The sequence below is a fragment of the Cibotium barometz genome, chromosome 21 (genome assembly GCF_041138505.1).
Source record: "Cibotium barometz isolate CiBa-2024 chromosome 21, ASM4113850v1, whole genome shotgun sequence".
NCBI classification, from domain to species: Eukaryota; Viridiplantae; Streptophyta; class Polypodiopsida; order Cyatheales; family Cibotiaceae; genus Cibotium; species Cibotium barometz.
Window position 1 is genome coordinate 32,940,130 of NC_141066.1, and position 20,361 is coordinate 32,960,490.

Here is a 20,361-nt window from a genome sequence, read left to right on the forward strand (position 1 = left end):
CATACACTTTTGTTACCCAATAATATAATCCGCATATTACAAAGCTGTGAAATCCATTTGTTAAAATGAAACATAGCACTGAGCCTTACATTTACAGGAGTATTTTCAACCAGAACAATACCTCTTGTACAATACACCATGCCAAGAAATGTGCATGTATGCATGTAGAAGTATTAGACCATGTCCATGTGAATGCATGTGGTTACATGTGCCCATCCATTCAGATGTGCACGTGAGACAGAGAGAGAGAGAGAGAGAGAGAGAGAGAGAGAGAGAGAGAATATGCATGGAATCATGAACGACAGGAGCCTACAAGGAGAATGGAGAAAAGGAGGAGACACCAATGGAGATCCAATATGCCAGAAGAGGAGGCAGCATCTCCCAAAAAATACATTGAGATAGTAGCTAGTGTACACCCCATCTTTAATCCTACACCCCTTTCCACCCTATCTTTAATCCTACACACCTTTTCCTGTTGCACTTCACCATGACCATGCATGCCAAGGAATGTGCAATGTTAACATATTCAACCATGTCCATGTGCAGATCTGTGCCTAGTTGATCACAGCTCAAAAAACAAAACAATACAACCATGTCCATGTGAATGCATGTGGTTGCCAGTGCCCATCCATACAGTATGGCATGTGCATGCCCGTGCATGAGAGAGAGAGAGAGAGAGAGAGGGAGAGAGAGCATGTGCACTTAGTCATGTAAAACAGAAGAAGAGACACCACTTTTTGGAATGTAAGAGAGATTATGTTCGTTATGTAGTGATAGAAAACCCAGCAGGTGTAGCTGATAGAGTTCGAACCCAGTTGCTCATCCGGCAACGTCAAATACCTTCACCACTACACTACACTCCCATGAGAAGTGGATTGCATATTTATCAGAAGATTATTTACTAAAATGAAATTTGACACAACTAATTACAAATTTGATCTTTGTGATCTTAACATCTGTGATGTTGTAGCCTTTGGACTGCCTCACGGATTATCATTGCATCGACAAAGAGAAGTGCCCTGGAGTTACACATGGCAAAAGAACCAGACACTCCCATAGTGGAGTGTAAGAAAGCAAAATCCCAGGTGGTATCCTTTTTTCCCCTCAATATGGGGCAGTCCTTCACTAACCACTTACACATGTAATCACCACAAGTGTACCTGTGTACTTGGACATTAATGAAGGGAACAAAATCAGTCATTACTTGCCAGGGCACTCCTATTATTGAGGAAACCAGCAATGCAATCTCTCTTTTAGAAAAGTAACTTTGGAAGAGGCTTAAAGTAAAGGGAATATCTCTTGCCAGGGCACTCCTCCCATTTAAAGAGGAAATCAGATATGGAATATCTCTAGCAACATTCTCGGAAGAAAAAATATCTCTAGCAACACTAAGGCTAGAAAAGTACCTTTGGAAGAGGTTTCAAGTAAAGGGGGTCTTTTGAGTGCCATAATAATCGTATTGGTTTCAGTATCCTCTCTCTGTCTCTCTGTCTCTCTCTCTCTCATGTGTAACCTACAGGCTATAATGCTTAACAGCATACTCAAGAGCTTGCTGGCTTGGGCCCAATATTTCTTTCACTTTCAGTCCATTCTTATAGATTTTGAATGTTGGAACAAAGGTGACACTCTCTGTTTTGGCTATATGAGGGTTTTCATCTACATCCACCTGCAGAATGCAATGTAGGGTGCATCAGCTTGAAGTCTGATTCAAGAAAATAAAACACATTCTTGGAATCACAGCAAGGGTATGCGAGGTATAACAGTGGCAAAGGTTGACAATATAGCTACCTTCACAAAATGTACACAAGGATAACGCTTGCACAGCTGGTCTATAAAAGGAGAGATCTGGCAACAGCGATCACTCCATCTCGTGATGAACTCCACCACAGACAATCCTAGACCAAAAGTAGAAGAAATGTCAGGACATGGCTGCTCAAGTCTGCATGTGAGCTTGCTTACATTTTATTTCTAAGTAAGAAAAGCTAATTGTTCAGTTTTCTACCTGGAGAAGTGACCACCTCTCTGAACTGATCTTTATCAAAAACCTCTTCCACATCTCCACCAAATTTCATTTTGTAGATCTCCTCTCCTCTAGACTTCTTGATTGCAACCTGTACATCAAAAAAGCCACGCGCAACTTCCATATCACCTGGCATTTCCCTTCTCAAGACCTCATAGTCCCTGAGAGCATCCTCCCACCGCTCAAGCTGCAAACATATATTTTCAAAGTCGCCAACAACAGGGCAGGAAGTTAAGAGCTGATGTCTCTGCTACAAAACTTCAACAATCGACACCGTTCATTTAAATCAATGCAGAAAAAAGATAAGCTTGTTGAGGTCCTAACCTTTGTGCTGCAATTGGCCCTCCTCATGAGAGCTTTGATATAATTGGGCTGCGCAATCAATGCAGCATCACAGTCTTCTATTGCCTTCTCCCATTGGCCGAGCTTCGATCTGCAAGCTGCCCTATTACAAAGCAGGACAGCATTGGTTGGATCACTTTCTAGCCCTTCACCATACACAGCACAAGCCTCCAAGAACCTCCCTGCATTAAACAACTCATTTCCTGACGTCCGTGTTTGCCCCACAGCTCGAGCTCTCCTTAGCAACCCAATTGCTTCTGGATTGCGTGGATCTATCTTAGCAGCAGACTCTGCCGCACTAATTGCACCCTCGAACCTGCACAACCATAATGTTTCAAATACTACTGCTTGAAGAAAAAGGTCTCAATTACTCGCTTGAATTGTTGTAATCTACAAGTCACAAAAACACACACAATAAATTACTGCACATGATTTCATCTCCCATGCCATGGTTGGCATGTTAATGATTTGCTTAAATGAAGGTAATGATGGCAATCTAGCTACAATTTTTACACGTTGACGCAGCAGACTGCGATCTTTGTTATTCGGATCAGGCACTGTTGTTTTAATTAGTATTCCAACTAAGCATGCTTGACAGGCTGAATTTCAATATCAATGTCCAATTGCAGAGTTTTGAAAACAAATCTGATTTAATGACCTCGAATAACAAGCAAAATATTGGCATAAGCCACCTACTAAGAGGATACAATGCAGCCTCGACCTACTGACGTTCTTTTGTATTTCAATCCAGCACGCACTACCTCCTCCAGTTAACCCACCTTCCAAGAGACATTTCAACATGGGCTCGCAACATATACAAAAAGGAGTCAGCTGATGCCACCCCTAGCTTGTGCAAGGAGCTCTCCAGCCTTTGGGCTTCTGCACACACTGCCTCTGCTTCCTCTGGTCTGTGCAGCTTTAGTAAGGCCTCCGATTTGTATCCAAGAACCTGAATTCAAGTCGGGTTTAAGATAATTAATCCACCTTAGTTAAGCTCAAGACATCAACATTTAATCTCCATTGTATAATAGCCGTAAACAAAATTAATTCCCCTTTCTAGGCTGACCATTACTGGTTTCAGGTTTGCAAATCAAACTAGGACTAAACAATTCTTATAGAGTGAGAGTCCCAATACCACAATACCTGGGGTGCAGTATCAGCACCAGCAACAGCTGCAGCATTGCTCTCCCGTAATACACTTCTCCAATCACCAACTTTTCTTGCCTCGATGCACCTTGAGACGTGCCTCTCAACTGTCTGAAGGGATTGCATATCTCTAGCATCGGTATGCTGCACTGCAACTTGAAGGTGTCTCTTGGCACTCTCAATGAGACCTAGTCTGCACACGAAACTACCTAGATTTAGCAAATCCAACAGCTCAACACCAGGACACTACATCAATTTAGAAGACCAGAGGCTCAAATGTAAACTAGGAAGCTACTCATACACCACTGATTGGCAGCTGCAAAGAGACATAAAAAGCAACCAAAAAACTCAAAGTTTACTTAAGACTGCTACTCATGTGAGCAACTAGGGAAATGTGAGGAGAAACATAACATTTGGCTCACCTGAGGTAGAGATGTGCTGCTCTCTGGTGAGCTCGGGAATATCGAGGATCTAGCCTGATTGCCTCTTCACATTCCTGCACAGCTTCTCCTAACCTGCCCAGTCCAGTGAGAGCTGCTGCTCTGTTACTCCTGTAAGGAGCATGGTTTGGACACATAGCAATGCACTTCTCGTATAAGGCCACAGCCTCAGAGAAATGCCCCTTCTTGTACTGCTCATTGCCAGCATTTTTAATGTCCTCCGGATCTTCCATTTCACTCCCATTTCTATGGTCTTCTACCAGATTGCTGTTCGTTTTTATAACAGTTCCATGGCTCAGAATGTTGCCATTGGACGCATTGGCATTCCAATTACCAGGGCGCACATTACCCAGATTGCGATTCAAAGTGCCTTCCACACAGACTCTGGGTGTAGAGAGTCCTTTCACATTTGTATTGCAGCCAAGGGGCTCCATATCATCTGATTTCTTTGCAGGGCAATCCCCCGACTTGAGTAGGTCATTGCAGCTGGCCTTACTAGTTGAAATCTTCAGTTTTCCCAAGTTACCTTGAATGTTCGCACCACTCAGTATATTACCCATACCTCTTAAGCTTGCAGAATTGGAACTGTCTTTATTGTTCAAAATACTTCCGGCGGAAAGCCGTCTCCCACCTTCTTTAGCAGTAGGACTTCCACCACTGGAACATGAAGAATCCGCAGAGCCATACCCACCCGTAGAAGACCTCCTCCATACATCTTTGGCCATGGGGCTTCCTCCGTCAGCGCTTCCGCCATTGGAAAATGAAGATCTACTGCCTCCATCTTTGGCAGTAGGGCTTCCTCCATTGGAGAATGAGGAGTCTGCAGATCCATGGCTACCAACAGAAGACCACCTCCCTCCATCCTTAATAGTTTTTGGGCTACCTCCAACTGAGGACGAGGAATCGCCCACAATAAGACCTCCATTCGGGCTCTCTTTCAAGTTGCCCACATTTAACCTGCACTTTGCAGCAATCTGCTCTCCTGACTTGTAAAGCCTAGTGCCAACATCCAAGTTGCCTCGGTTCAATCCCCCAGTATTTGTGAAACCACCACCCTGCTCTGCAGACTTGTGGATTCTAAGAAAATTGTTTGCCTGCCCATTAGAATTCTGAATTTTTAGCATGCCATTGCAGTTATTAACAACTTCTAACTCTCCTAATTTTCTCTGACTTGCAGGTGTTGCAGTAGCAGCGGTGGTAGCAGTGCCACTGCTAGGCACCAATGCAGAGTCTGAGTTCAGAGACTTGGCTTCCCAATTGATGGGTTGAGATTGGGAGGATTTGAATCCAATTGCATAGTCTTCTTTTTCTTTTCTCGTCAAAGGGTGAATCACATTGCTTACCTTCTCTGATAATTTGCTTTCTTTTTCCATGCTGGTTCCATTCCTGTAGTGAGATAAGGGTTTCACAGAGGCATTGCAGCCACCATGGAGATCAACTGACTGAAGACGCTCTCCGCCCTTGAAGTTCTGAAGCATGTTGTCAGAGCCAGCAGCAGCAGTGCAGCTCCCATTTCTCAAAGACTTTGCTTCATGGCTAGGATCTACTTTGGGTGTGTCCTCACGGAAACTCCCACCAAAAAGAGAAGGTTTACTACCTGAAGTGGGCTCCTTCCGAGAACTCTCGGACGAGCGGTGGTAGCCAGCAGCAGCAGTGGCAGTATTGTAGCATCTGGACCAATGTGGGTACTTGTCTACATCCCTATTAGGACTGTAGAGCTTGCTATGGAGAACGCCTACATACATATCCATGGCACTGGGGTGCTTTCTCCCTTCTGCATGGCACTGAGCCATTGCTTTGAGTGATTGATAAGAATAGTAGCAATAAGTCTCGACTTAGCGCGTACAGTTTTGTGTACTACAAAAAAGCAGTAGTTTGCAGGCCGATGCACCTTCCCATAAGAGTAACCACAGAGATGGGCGATTGAATGGGGCCAAATCAGTAATGCAGGTTGTCAAACAAGCCCATCCCTCATTTTGAACTTGCCCACATTGAAGAACACGAGCTTGTTGAAGATGAGCAAGCTAGGCAAGCCTAGAGGCTGCAGGATAGAAAACTGGTGAGAAGAAAGCAGAGCCATCTCCAAGAAGAGAGGGGAAGAGCAGAGAAGGGACTTGAGATGCTGCATTGTGATCAGTAAATGGGCAGGGTTAAGAAGAGAGAACGGGATCGATTAACCAGCAAGGCAACAGAGTGGCTTCCTGGAGACTCGAGGGGAACTGGGGAGTGGAGATTTTAAGTTGCTTAGCAGGAAAGCTGCAGGGTGGGGAGGATAATGTCAGAAGGAGAAGGTGGGGGTTGGCCCAATAATGAAGCCAGGTGGAACACGGGGGAAAGCAAAGGACTCTACCAAAAATTGAAGGAACCCAGATTCCAAAATTAAGCCCAAAAATCAAAGGTTAGGCATGTGAAGAAAAGAGAAATCAAGCGAGTACATGGGCATGGCCATGGCCATGGCTATGGCGATGCGAACAGGAAGCGCTGTTGTGAGGAGGGGGCAATGCGAAGAGAAAAAGGGGAGGGGAGCTGTGCAGAAGAGGAGGAGGCGGCGGCGGCGGCAGATATGGCGTTGTTTCCCCCCCTCTCCCTCCGGCCAGCTCTCCTCAGAGCTGGGCGCCATAGCCACGAGCTCTAAAGGTGTTATCTCTGCTCCGCCTGCAGGCTCCTAAACCGCCAAATCTGGAAGCACGCGGGCGAAACGGTTTCCCGCCGTTCCCCCACCCCTCGCGCCTACACGTGCGTTACAACCCCATGCATGCATGACTGATGACCACACCATCCTGCAAGGTGCAACCATCCCAGCTGTGGGTTCTGTGGGTATGCGGGGGCAATGCCCATTCGCATGTGACCGCCAGCTGTTCCCCTCATCGCTGCCCATGTGCGGGCGGTTTGCCGGTTCCCCGCCGTTAAATTCATATTGCCGGCCATGTTACTCTCCTCCCTTTTTTTCTGCCAGCTTATCTTTTGACCCTTCTGTACTCCGACGCCTGTCTCCCCCTGCCGCCACCCCATGCCCCACCAGCCTCCACCCTGGCGCCCACATGGAGGCACAGATGGGCGCAAAAACTGGGCGCTGGCCATTGAGGGGCGGCTCAAATACATGCAAAACTTTGAAAAGCCCGACAAAAAATAGGTGAAAACTTATGAAACAAGCCATTCTTCTTTCACCATGTGGTACTTGTTAAGAGGATGGGTCCTTTACACCACAATGATGTGGGGGGATATCCTAGACTTCTTTCCCACTTGTGGAGCACCCCTCTCCGAATGCCGAGGTGCGAGTTCGAACCCCCTCTGGCAAAAGAAAACCCCCAAAAAAATTATGCCAATTGAAAAAAATGGTATGGTAGGGTTTCGAGACAACTTGTTGCAATTTGACAGTTCAAAATCCTATAGATTATGTTGGCGAGCCACAACCACAAGATTTATGGGCATTTGATGTCTTGTTCTTGTTCCATTCTCTCTCCCATTTTGCAACATTTAAAAAACATTTTTTTGGTGATCTTATTTAACCCTAGCCAGCATAGTAACCAGATGATCATTGATAAAACGAGAAGGGAGAGAGATGATGTCGAGGCTTCTCCTTCTCCCCTGGTAGATATTTCCCCCACCAACAACAGGATTCATGTTAGAAGCACCACCTAGGAAAGGTCGCAAGGTTCTCCCCCCTCGTCCATAAGCCCATCGAGCACCTCGCCAACTGTTGGGTCATTATAGGAAAGAGGCGATGCAAGCGACGGTGACATCTTTCCAGAGGCAAGATGGACATATTCTCTCTAATGATGCAACAAGCCTCGAAATCTCTAGGCAATCCCCCAAATTACCCCTCATCCAGAAGCAGGACTAGGCCGTGGACATGCGAGAGGACACCTAGCACATGGCAGCCGGATGCCCTCAAACAGCACGGACTCGATTTTGCCGCCTCTACCAATCTAAAGATCTGCAGTTCACTCCAGTCCCAACCCCTTCTTCCCCAACTAGCCCTTCATGCAGGGAGCCATGCAATCGTCTTCCCTAGAGGGCCCCTCATTCATCAGAGCTTTCCGGAGGCTGTGCCTTTCAACCCTCTTTTCTCTTAGAGATAGAAGGACGGGGAGGACATGGAGAGATCCAGAGAGTAGCTACCCCAACTGATCCAATGAGCTCTCGTAAAAAATAGAAGATTTCATAGCATTATAGAAGAGATGCAAATCGCCATGCTTATAATGGTTCTACACAGAGCTAAAATATCCGGGAGGAGCAACCACACGAAGCTGGTTATGAAGAAGTCAAAGGCAATAGCGATTCTAACAAGGAGAATAATGGAGGTACAACATGTAAACTTGATGTTTCCCTTCCTTTCCATATGGTTAAGGATTGGATTCAAGTTTACCAGACTATATAGAAACCTCCCTGATGCATGTTTCCATTGATGCAACAAATAGAGGCACTTCATAAGAAACTACCCTCATAAAAATCCCTCCCCCAACACTAATAAGGAGAACATTCCCCTAACAGGAGAAGCTACAAGGAATGAGGGGTTTCAGACTATCTACAGAAGAGGGAGATTTCTAAAACCCATTCAGAACAAAACTATAGCTAAGGGGAAGAATCAAAACAGGTTTTCTCCTCTCTTGGTTGATCTCCAAGATCCCTCTCGACTAGAAGAAAAGGTTGATCTCCAAGATCCCACTCTTGGTTAATCTCCAAGATCCCTCTCAACTAGAAGAAAAGGTTATGAAAGGTCAGTGAACATGTCCAGAGTACTCAAGTTCAAGATAACCTAGAAAACATAGAAAAGGAGATTGACAATTTGGACTTTTAGGAAGATAATCCCTCAATTATCTTAACCCCAAAAGAAGAAAGACTTCGATAATAACCCTACAAGGATCTTAGTGAGAGTGGAAAAAAATTATCTCCAGATAGTGAAAAGTGCTACCTCCACCCCATCCTTTGCTACCCCTTCAGGAACTCAAAATCTCGAAGGTAGGTGAAAGTGTGGAATCCCCCATTCCTACATAAAAAAAACCCCATGGTGAGAGGGAAGTCGGTTCCTAAAAATTGAAGGAAGTAATGTTTAGCAATATCTTCTCTTTTAAAACTAAGGGTTTAACAGACCTAAACAAAGCACTCATGATCAAGAACTAGCTTTTCAAGGAAAAAAACATGGATTATATTTGCCTTCAAGGAGTGAAAGCAACTATAGCTTAGTTGCTATCCAATATGATTAAAGTTTCTAAGGAATTCCAGCGGTTTACCACTGACCACATGCAAGGGTGTGGTGGTATAGCAGTTGGGATCCATAAATAGATGGTCCAAAGCAATTCAAAGTAGTGTCTCAGACCCCTCCAACAGGTGGGTTGCCATTAAATTGTTCACCAAATTCCCTTAGTATTTGGTGTCTATATATGCCTTTAGCCCAAGGGCTAGGTCTGTTTTAAGATTTTCCACAATGTGGGGATTTTTGGCTCCCCTCCTCGGGTATCTAAGGAGAGACAAGAAGCCTCTGCCAAGACAGGCTTGTGTAGAAAAAAGATGGTATCCCCTCCCCTAAGAGCCTCCTTGGAAAAGGATTTGTCCCCATTGAAGAACTAGAGAAAGCCATAGATTCATAAAAGAATGGCAAAAGTCCTGGTCTAGATGAACTACATAGTGAATTTTATAAATGCTTTAAAAGATATCTGATCTCGCCCCTTATGAGCTTGTGGAAAGAAGCCCTCTCTTTTGGAGCTCTCCCTACTACCATCAATAAAAGGGTAATAAAACTTATTCATAAAAAAAGAGGCCAAGGATGAGCTGAGTAATTGGATACCGATAGTTATGTTATCATTTGCATACAAAGTCTTTACCAAAGCCTTACAAAGAGGTTGGGGGACACTTGAATGATTGGATGAGGAAAGAGCAAAAAGGTTTAAGGAAGGTCTCATTTTTGTTTAAATTGACCTTGACAAGGATTATGATAGACTTGAATGGGACTTTTGCTCCAATTTATGCAAGACATGGGTATTGTTCCCAAATTCATAAGGCAATGTACACATTGTTTGGGAATGCCAAGGTAAGAGTTGTATAGTCGATGGTGTGCTCTCTGACCCTTTCCCCTTTAAAGGATGCCCTTTAGTCCCGCTATTGTATGTAATAGCTATAGATGCCTTGGATGGCTTATAGAAGGTGCCTCGAAGAAACAAAAATTTAAAGGGATCGAACTTCCCCCCCACAGCTAGAAACAAATACTTCTCCGATAGTTTATAGATGATACAAATAGCCTACTTCACAACATGACCCCCAATATATACAGTTGTTCTTGGAATGCTTGCAAACTTTCAATCTAGCCTTAGGCTCTCAGATTAACCACCCAAGAGTGGTATCATGACCCTTTATCAAGACCCCATTTTAATGGATTATAGAGCACGGATGTTAGCCTATCCCAAAGGGGAAAATCTTCAGACTCCTAGGCATATTCCTATGGGCTTTGGGGTTAACATTCATCAAAGATGGGAATGGATCATGAACAAAGTTTGAAAAATGGAAAGGGCTACATTAGAGCTTTGTAGGAAGGATTCTAGTCCCTAAAACCCTCAATTTTGTATATTTTATGATGTTGGAGACCTTCTAATGTGTCCTAAACGTGTTGGAATCTTTTTGTATGAACTTCTTGTGGAGTGGTAATGTAGAGGCCTTCAAAATGCCTAAGGTGGCTTGGAATTATTGCACTCTCCCAAAAAAGTTGGGGGACTAGGGCTTCCTGATTTTTGTGAATTAACTGATAGAACAATAGCTAAATGGTCAATCGGAAGCATTCTCTTTCCAAATGAGGAATGGGCATAGCTGCTACACATTCCATTTCATAGCTTATTTATGAGCGATCTACAGATTAAGCCTACAGATTGTTAATTGGTTAAAGGGATTGGGAAGGTTCAGAACAAATACAAGACCAACTTGTCTCTTCCTAAAAATCTTAGATTCAAAAGGAAGGGTTATACCACAGGGACTCCATATTGTTCTCACAATAGTTTGTCAAAACTACATTTCGAGGGAGCAGTTCCCCACCACAACTTTCAAACTATAGAAGAAAGGGTTGTCTACTTGGAGTGATACATGGAACTTCCAATGCCAAAGATGGCTAACCAGAATAGAGCTTAAGTAGTTGTATAGATTCAATGAAGTGGACGTCCATGTAATGTCTATATGGGACAATAATATTACTTCCTATATCTAGATCAAAAACCCCCTTGTGCAGGTCAAAGCCATTGTATGGAAAGGCATGGATAAACTCCTCCCCATCCCTCACTTTAAAATGATTGAACCACCCTTGCATGTTAAATTGAACAACTGGTGGAATATAAGCTGGGATAGGAGACAATGGGAGTTTAGGTTCAAGCATGTGTAGTCCAAGATTATTCCCTCGAAGATCTCATGTCTCATGTCTGGTTGATTTTGCACAAAGTAGCTTGGACAAATGAAAGGGCCTTCAAAATAGGCATTGGTAATGGAGTCTGTCCAAGGTGCCAAAGGTAGACAAAATCTATCCCTCATTTATTCATTACATGCGAAAGTAATAAAGTAACTTTCAAAAAGCAACAACATCAGGGATAATGAGTTGATCTAATACATCATGGAGTTGGTGGATTTTCAAGTTTATGTAAATGGGGTGCTGTAGAAGTTAAGCTTCTTCAAATAAAAAGCTTCATGTACCTTCTCCTATATTAATATATTTTAAGCATTTTTTAAACAAAAATCCCAACCAGTGATATCTTAAATTTGGTCATTTATCCTTTCAAAAATCTACACATTAACCAATGTCATTACTATGATTTATGAGTCTTAGTTCTTAAATTAAAGGCGAGCCAAAATTCTAATCAATTTTTCATTATTTGAGTTGTGAAAATAATAATATGGATGGTTTTTATTTTTTAAGGCACTCTTTATACTTGGAAGGAATAGTCAAATTGCTTGCCTACTGTTTGCTTATACCCAAAGACTGTATTTGTTTCCTTGGTTTGACTTTCGCTAAGAAATATGTTTAAAGAGCTTGTTACTGTTTTTCTTCATTCAACATGGTTACATAATGTCCACATTTTAGTTTTTGTGTTGACATCTCAACAAAGATGCATGATGTGCTTAGTTTATTCATCTTGTCTAATGCTAGACATTGTGATGCTTGGGGGATTGGATCAATCAAGGAGGCTAGTTTATAGTGGTTTATAACGTAATGTCCCATTGAATTTGGTAAGAAAAAAATTTGTGGCTTTGGAGTAAACCACTTGAAAGTTAGTCAATCAAATGCTGTAATTTTTAGCTACCTTTACATGTAAGGAGTTGTGTGTTATGAAAGAAAAAATGTATAATTACACATAGCCTTATATATAATATGGTATACACTTTTTTACATTTTGAAGTCTTTTGACATTTTCAATATGTTACATGATTGCGTCTCGTCATCTTCTTTTGGCATCAATATTTTAATGTATGCCTTACTTTCTTTCCTTTGGTATGCATATAAAATTCTTTAGCTTCTTTAATTTCATTTTCTTTCAAGAATATGGTGATAGTTGGTTTCACTTTAAGCATCTCTTCAGAGAAGCACTTGTATTATGTACAAAAGTGCATGTCCTTTAAATATTAGATTTTTAACTGGCTTCCTTGATTGGCTTTCATTGAACAACATAATGAGAGTTTGTTTGTGCCATATCATTTGCTTCTCTAAAGAGTATATTTATGTGAAAAAACATTTTCCTTCTAGGCATCGTACTTGAGCGTTCACGAATTCGGCACCTTTTTGCTTTAGTTGTGCTGCGATGCAGCGATGATGAGCTCATATGTGATCTGCGCTTTGGTACCCTTCAAGTTCTTAAATTATCCACTTTGTTCAATAAGAGAGAGAGAGAGAGAGAGAGAGAGAGAGAGAGAGAGAGAGAGAGAGAGAGAGAGAGAGAGAGAGAGAGAGAGAGAGAGAGAGAGAGAGAGAGAGAGAGAGAGAGAGAGAGAAGATGGGGGGGTGTATTGCGCAAAGAGCTAATCGGGACAAATAGAAATAGGAGCATAGGAGTGATATAAAGTTTCTTATAAACACAAACGATAATTATCCCATTGTTCTCTTATTAAGTACATCAGGATTTAAGTAGTCTCCCATTGCTCTTTTATAAGTACATAAAGATTTGAGTAAATAAGATCATTGCCCCCATCATGTAATCAATCCTAGCCTTCTTCTTAGGATTTTTGCAAAACCCTAGTATAAGAATGTGGCAACAAGAGCTGGTATTTCCATCCACTTCTACTACTTGTGTGATATCACCATCCACCTTTGGACATAGTATATTTAGTAATATACTAGTTAATTCTTGCAAGAGGAGTGACATAAAGTTTCTTATAAACACAAACAATATTTCTCACATTGCTCTCTTATTAAGTACAGCCGGATTTGAGCAAGATCTCCCATTTCTCTCGTATAAGTACATCAAAATTTGAGTGAATAAGATCCTTGCCCCCATCATGTAGTTAATCCTAGCCTTCTTCACATGATTTTTGCACAACCATAGTATAAGAATGTGGCAACAAGAGCTTGTATTTCCATCCACTTCTATGCTTGTGTGATATCACCATCCACCTTAGGCCATAGTAATATACTTGTTAATTCTTACAAGAGGAGTGATATAACGTTTTTAGTAAACACAAACAATATTTCTTTCATTTCTCTCATATTAAGTACATCAAGGATTTGAGTAAGATCTCCCATTGCTCTCTTACAAGTACATCAAGATTTGACTAGATAAGATCCTTCCCCACATCATGTAATCAATCCTAGACCCCTAGTATAAGAATGTGGCAAAAAGAGTTGGTATTTCCATCCACTTCTACTGCTTGTGTGATATCACTATCCGCCTTTGTGGCCATAGTAATATACTAGTTAATCATTGCAAGACTTCTACTTTCTCCACCCTTACTAGTACTGTCATTGCACCCTATCTGCAGAGAGAAAGAGAGAGAGAGAGGGAGGGAGGGAGGAGGGAGGGAGAGAGGGAGGGAGGGAGAGAGAGGGAGGGAGGGGGGGGGGAGAGAGAGAGAGAGAGAGAGAGAGAGAGAGAGAGAGAGAGAGAGAGAGAGAGAGAGAGAGAGAGAGAGAGAGAGAGAACAAAAGAAAGAAAAAAGAAAGATTGTATTAACGTCTCTCTCAGGCCAAAGAGAACTATCCTATGAGACAAAACCATGTACAATGTATGTGGTATCTCTGAGTATCAGGTGGTGCTCAATGCACAATACAACAACTGGAAGAAAACTGCTACTGTGAGGTCGGGATGTATGTACATATATAAGGATGGAGCACTACTGGGGTAAATGCATAACTATATGCCAAGGTGATACAACGATGCTCAATGCAAGCATGCTCCTAGTTAGCTCCATCATGTGGTGAGGGGGGGTGTAATATGTCATACATGTCAGCGCCAATTGTAATGATATGCAAGATGGCCGCTAGATCAATGGGCCCCGGCTGTCCTCTCTCTTGTAGTCGCGTTTGGTGTCGTGCCTGAATGTCCCTAATCATATGTCGATGTCTGTGGGAAGGTCGGTATCCAGGCGCTCGTGGACGCCGCAATGCTCGAATCTCCTCTACTCTCCTCAAAGTGACTCCTCGACCCATCACTGTGGGATCTGGCATGGCAGTCCTCCTTTGGAAGAAATCGGTCATCAGCTGAGTCTATCAGATCTAGGCTCTCCTCTCTCATGACTGGAGTAACTGCTCTTTGTGTCTGTATATCTCTAGTAAGAAGCACTCAAGTACTCGTTGGTTTGATATCTGCAGGATGGACTGAAAAGATGTGTCTGCTCCTCTGAAGAGAGTAGGGTAGGTGGCTCTGATATCCCATCATAATATGGACATTTGCATACAAAGTGTGACTCGCTCCCACATCCTCTCTGCATAATTTGCATAATCTCTCCTCCCGCAGGGATGCGGGCTACTCGTCCAGCCTCAATCTCCAGGGGGTGTGGTGAAACTCGGAGCTGTCCAATCACTACTCTCAGAGCATTTGTAGATATAGATCCATGTAGTGCGGTCTCTGAATGAAACCATCATGAGTCAACATCAAGAAATGATCTCTATAGTATGCCATCTTCGTACGAAGAGGTTGTGATGGTGTCACCCATGTGCGCATGATATGTCTCTGAATCAACTCCTATGCCCTGATGACTCTATTCCTCTCAGTGTGTGAGAGGGAGAGGTGTGGGGCATGTATATCATATTGGGTAGGTGGTAATTGGTCCATATCATATTGGGTAGGTGGTAATTGGTCCATATCATACCCAAAACTCTGGAGCCACTGGACTACCTGTGTATACCATGAGCGATTGTCCCCTGACTTTGCAAGCTACCTGGTTGCCTCAAAAGCAATGCGTGGGGGCCGGTCCATCGGCATGTCACTGAGTCTGTGTAAGAAACATATTGTCTGAAAGAGTGCTTCCACTAGCATCTAAACTCTGCTCTCACAATGTCATGGGGAACGGATGGCTTGCTATGAACCATCCGGGATGGCTTGCTACGAACCATCCGGGATAGTAGTATGACCTGTGGGCGCTCTATCTAGCTCCATGTGGAGGCTTCCAAGCCTGGTGTCCAAACTAGGGCTGCGTACATTAGGGCTGGGGTGACTAAAGTGTCAAAAAGCCACCCTTTTGTACCAGGCTCCTGGAAATGTGGCTGATGGCTTTGTCTCTCTAGCATAGCCAAGGCTGCATAGGCTCGAGTCAATCGATCATGGGCTGCCTGCATCATAGAGAATCGCCCAGCTTTGCTGGTGAATGTAATCCCCAAATATACATAAGATGTAGAGACCTCTACTTGGCTGCCCTCAAACATAAAAACAGATCTCCTCCTCATTGTTGGCGATGTATGGAAGATCATAACCTTGGTTTTCCCAAGGTTCACTGTGAGGCCTCTGTCTATGTAGAAAAGCTCTAGAGCCCCTAGATTTTGCGGCTCTCCCATGTTGTAATCTCCGTATAGCTCTAGTGACCATCTCGCTCTACTGGTGAAGAAAGTAGGGGCTGTGGGGCGCTGCTCTGATGGTTGAGGGATAGGTGGCTGGGCTGGGATCTGGTATAGTCTCTCCGTGTGTAAGCATGCCATGCAGCAGGGTCCTCTATTGGTGTGGGTGGAGAAGGCTCCCTGAGCTGCGCCAGGCCACATCTGCATCTCAGCTCATCAAAGCAACAAGTGGTGGATGTCCCAATACTGTGCCTCCTCATATGCCCGTTTATTACGTCGTCTAGTAAGGGCGGACATCTATCGTCTAGCCTGGCATAGTGTAATCTGGCCCAACTCTCTCTGTACTCTCAGCTGTCTGCATAACTGGCGGCACTCATCATCATACCAGTGGTTCTGGGGCATAGTCCTAGAATGGGTGCTCTCCATGCCATGTGTAGTGTGGGGGAAGCTCTCCATGGCTGCTGAATGCACAATACTGACGTAAGTCCATCCGTGAGTGCCGATAGAGGTGCTTATGGATCTAGATGTAGTATCCCCTCATAGACATGGTTTGTGTATATATCCTCCAACTCTTTAGTGAAATGGATGATGGTGTGAGGTGGTTGTGAGGGTGTTTCTAATGGTGTGTGGCTGGTTTCTAGTGATAGCACAAGATGTGAGTGGTTACCTTCAAAAGTCCTGAACAAAATCCATGCCTCCTATGGACCCCATGACATTATCGACTGTGCTGCCTCCACCCGCTCCTCCCTTTTGGAAGCATGTAAGCCCTCCAGGGTTTGACCAGTGCGTCATACCATTATAGATAAGGAGCTGGTGTGCTACACCCAAGGCCAGTAGGTGTGATCCATAACTTGGGTTGTCACCCAGCACATCGGTCAGCAGATGATACTCTCCCCAACCCGTCTGTATCCATATCAAGAGCATCTAGTAGTATAGGATCTACAAAGTCAAAAATCTCACACTGCCGGCTCTGGGTTCGGGCATTGAAGTCCCCCACAAGGAAGACTTCACCCTGCTACTGTGAGAAATGAATGATGTCCTCAAATAAGATTGAATAGGGTGATTGCTCCGTTAAGGAACTCTCCTCCACCGCCTCCTCATATCTGCTTTCCAACTCCTCCCCCATCTCACCAGCATCATCTGTGTCCTCCTCAGTCTGTGTCTCTGAGTCCTCCTCGGTGCGTATGTGGACCCCTTGGGTGGAAAATAGCATATCTGAGAGCTGTATCCATATCCACATGTATCTAGCCTCCTCATCCACCTTCTCCACCCTCACCAAGTGCTGTAAGCCACTCCTCACAAGTACTGCTACTCCTCCATACCCCCTGGAAGTACCCTGTCGTCTAGTCCTCCTGTATGCAGACTCCCATTGATAATCAAGTACTCGTGGTAGTCCCCTCTCTGGGCTCTGATGCATCTCTGTCATCATGATGATGTCTTAGCCCTCCATCACCTCCTCCAATCTCCCTGGGTGTGTCCACAAGGAACTGTCATAGTTCCATATGGCAATCTGTATCCTTGAAGTGATGTCCTTCATCGATGTCTCATAGGCCGTGAGTCCCTATGCAACCGGCCGGCCGATCGTCAATGAAGACCCGGCCATCTCTGTAAGCTTTCTTCCCCTCCTTTCTTGCTTGAATCACCTTGGGCATGCAAGCTTTGCAGTGCTCCACTTGCATCTTCGTGAGAGTGAGATCCTCATCAATATATATGGGGCTGCCTGGTAGAAACCTTAAGATGATCCTCTTCTTCATGAATGTTATCTTGTCATCTTCATTGTGAAATTGGAGGACAAGAACCCTCCTCTTCTCCTCTTTCCCCAGTCTCCAAGCCTTTGTGAAGGGCAATGCAGTGTCTTGGGAATACCCGAGTGTGGTACATAGAGCTTTACCTTCTTGCTTGGGTGTATCTTTGGATGCGGGTAAGCCGGATACTCGTACATTAAGCCGGTGGCGTGTCTCATCTTCTCTTCTTCAAGTCTTTGGCCGCCTCTATGTGTGCCTCAAGGGATTGTGTAACCTCTTTGGTTATCTCCTCTTTGATGTTTTTCTTCTCTTCTTTGCAGAATTCGCCTTCTTCCTTTCCAAATTTCTCTCGGAGTGAGCTCACCTCTCCTTTGAGAAGCTAAATTTCAGCTTGTAAAGCCTCCTTTTCTTGTCTCCATATCTCTCTTCTTGTTTCCAATTATCCTCTAACTTGGTGAATTGCTCCATCATTTGTTGAGGTTGCTGTCCGCCATTTTCTTGTTGGTTTTCACAGTTGTTTCAAGTGTATCCTACCTGGAATTTTCCATTTTCTTAGTATCTCCCATAGTGGGGGGTGTTCTCTTGAGTGCTCAGGTCCTTATGGAGGAGGGAAGATGGGGGTGGGAAAGGAGCTCTCTCAGGTGAAAAGAGCCATCAGTTTGCAGCGCTTCCCACAGTATCTCCCATAGTATCTCCCATAGTGGGGGGTGTTCTCTTGAGTGCTCAGGTCCTTATGGAGGAGGGAAGATGGGGGTGGGAAAGGAGCTCTCTCAGGTGAAAAGAGCCATCAGTTTGCAGCGCTTCCCACAGTTAAGGGCGGGGCGGGTTAGCACAAAGGGCGGGGCGGTTGGCGCACAGAGCTGGGCAAGGGGGCATCAAGCAAGAGAGAGAGAGAGAGAGAGAGAGAGAGAGAGAGAGAGAGAAAGTTGTATTAATATCTTCAAAAGGCCAAAATGACCTATGAGACCAAAAGGTTACATCATATCCATGAGGTACATCATCCTGGGTACAAAATAGTAATAAAGAAAGATAACAAAAAATCTAGAACTTTAAAATTTGATCTAGGTACATGAGCAGAGGGCTCTCATATCACCCTAATACATCCCTTATGGGCCGCTGTGACATGGTGCTCAAGGTGGTAAAACTGAGCTGGCGCGAGAAGGTCCTGTGATGATGGCCTGGATCTTCCTGTGGTGGCGTGGCCATGGCCGAGGGACATGGGGTCTGGGGCGTTGAGATTTGCATAACTCAGTGGCTCTGTCGAGTGGTGTCACACCTCTCAGCCGAGCTCCTACACTAGCCTATGGTTTGGGTATGATGGGTGGATCGACCCTCGGAGTGCTGGTATGGAAGAAGTCGGTGAGAGATCTCTGTGGTGCTGGTCCTTGAGCAAGTACAGTTGATCTGGATCTCACTAAGGACTCCCTGTGTCTGCGGAGCTCTAGAAGAAAAAGTCCCAAGCATCTCTGATCGGCAAGTCCATGATCCTGGAAAGTGGTCCGAACCCAGCTCTGAAGAGGCAGTGGAACCTCCCCCGAATCATCATAGTATACAGGGCATCGGCATATGTAATGGTCCTCTGCCTCGGGCTCTATGTGATAGAGTTGGCATATGTCCTCTGGTGTGGCCACCCTAGGCCCATATCTGGCAGTCTCCACTCTCAGCTAGTGGGACGAGGTGCGGATTTGGCCGATCGCACATCTCACCCCAAAGGATAGGTGTATGTCCATGTAGCATGGACGAATGATGAACCCATCCTCTGTCAGGCATAGGAGGTGATCTTTGTAGAAGGCCATCTTCGTCCCCAGTGGACGACTAGGTGAACTCCTCTGAGTATCTAGTCTGACAATGTTTTTCCTGATAACCCTGTTCCGCTCTGTGCGGTTGAGAGTAAATGATGGGGCATCTATGCTGTACTAGAAGGGGGGGAGTGCCTCCATCTACATACCGTGCATGCCAAACCAAGTGTCTACCTGTGCATACCAACACTCTGTATCTCCCTCAAGTGTCAATTGTCTCAAGGACTTCAAGGCTAGCTAGGGGTATCTATCAAGTGGAAGCTCCCATAGCCTATGCCAGTATGTCATTGTCTGGAATAGACCCTCTGTCACTATTAGTGCAGTGCCCATCTCTGCTCGCACAATCTCATGTGGCACTGATTGTTTCCTCCTAATCATGCGTGAGATCATCACCCCAGTAGGGGCCTCTCCATTAGTTCCACCCATCATATACCTCCTCTATATCTGTCTCGACCGGCTCTCTCCTCTGTCTCTTCCTGTGATATAAGCTAGGACCCTAGATGGGGGCACCATACAGTAGTGCAGGTGTAACTAGAGTATCAAATAGCCAAAGCTTCGTCCTTGGCTCCTGAAACTATATCTGTGAGCATTGCCTCTCTAGCGAGCCAAGGGCTACATATCCCCTCGTGTCGGCTGCCTTCCGCATCGAGAACTGAGGTCCAGCAAAAGTGATCCCAAGGTATACATATGAGGTAACATACTCCACAGGCTCTCCACTCTATGTAAACTGTATTGCAAATCTAGTTATCCATTGTGAGGAGGTGTTAAAGATCATGACCTTGGTCTTTCCAAGGTTTACAACAGTAAGGTCTCGGTCCTCGCAAAAGGCCCGTAATGCATCCAAATGCCTCTACAGCCCCTCTGGTGAATCAAAAATAAGAACAATATCATTTGCATATAAGAGGATCGGTAT

At 44.5% G+C, this 20,361-nt stretch overlaps 1 protein-coding gene across 2 annotated transcripts; it reads right to left on the reverse strand.

The window, feature by feature from the left end:
* Positions 1 to 710: 710 nt before the first annotated feature.
* Positions 711 to 6,854, reverse strand: LOC147627098 (TPR repeat-containing thioredoxin TTL1-like). Of its 2 annotated transcripts, XM_086815672.1 has the most exons (8): positions 5,292 to 6,153; positions 3,931 to 5,042; positions 3,506 to 3,701; positions 3,142 to 3,311; positions 2,345 to 2,678; positions 2,003 to 2,207; positions 1,789 to 1,895; positions 711 to 1,666 (listed from the first exon to the last, which is right to left on the reverse strand). In XM_086815672.1, exons 1-8 carry the CDS (start codon positions 5,739 to 5,741, stop codon positions 1,514 to 1,516), a joined length of 2,727 nt encoding a protein of 908 aa, XP_086671798.1. In that variant the 5' UTR covers positions 5,742 to 6,153; the 3' UTR covers positions 711 to 1,513. The 2 variants fall into 2 exon arrangements, with proteins under 2 accessions (XP_086671798.1, XP_086671797.1); XM_086815671.1 differs by having other exon boundaries at positions 3,931 to 6,854.
* Between the last annotated feature and the right edge of the window lie 13,507 nt (positions 6,855 to 20,361).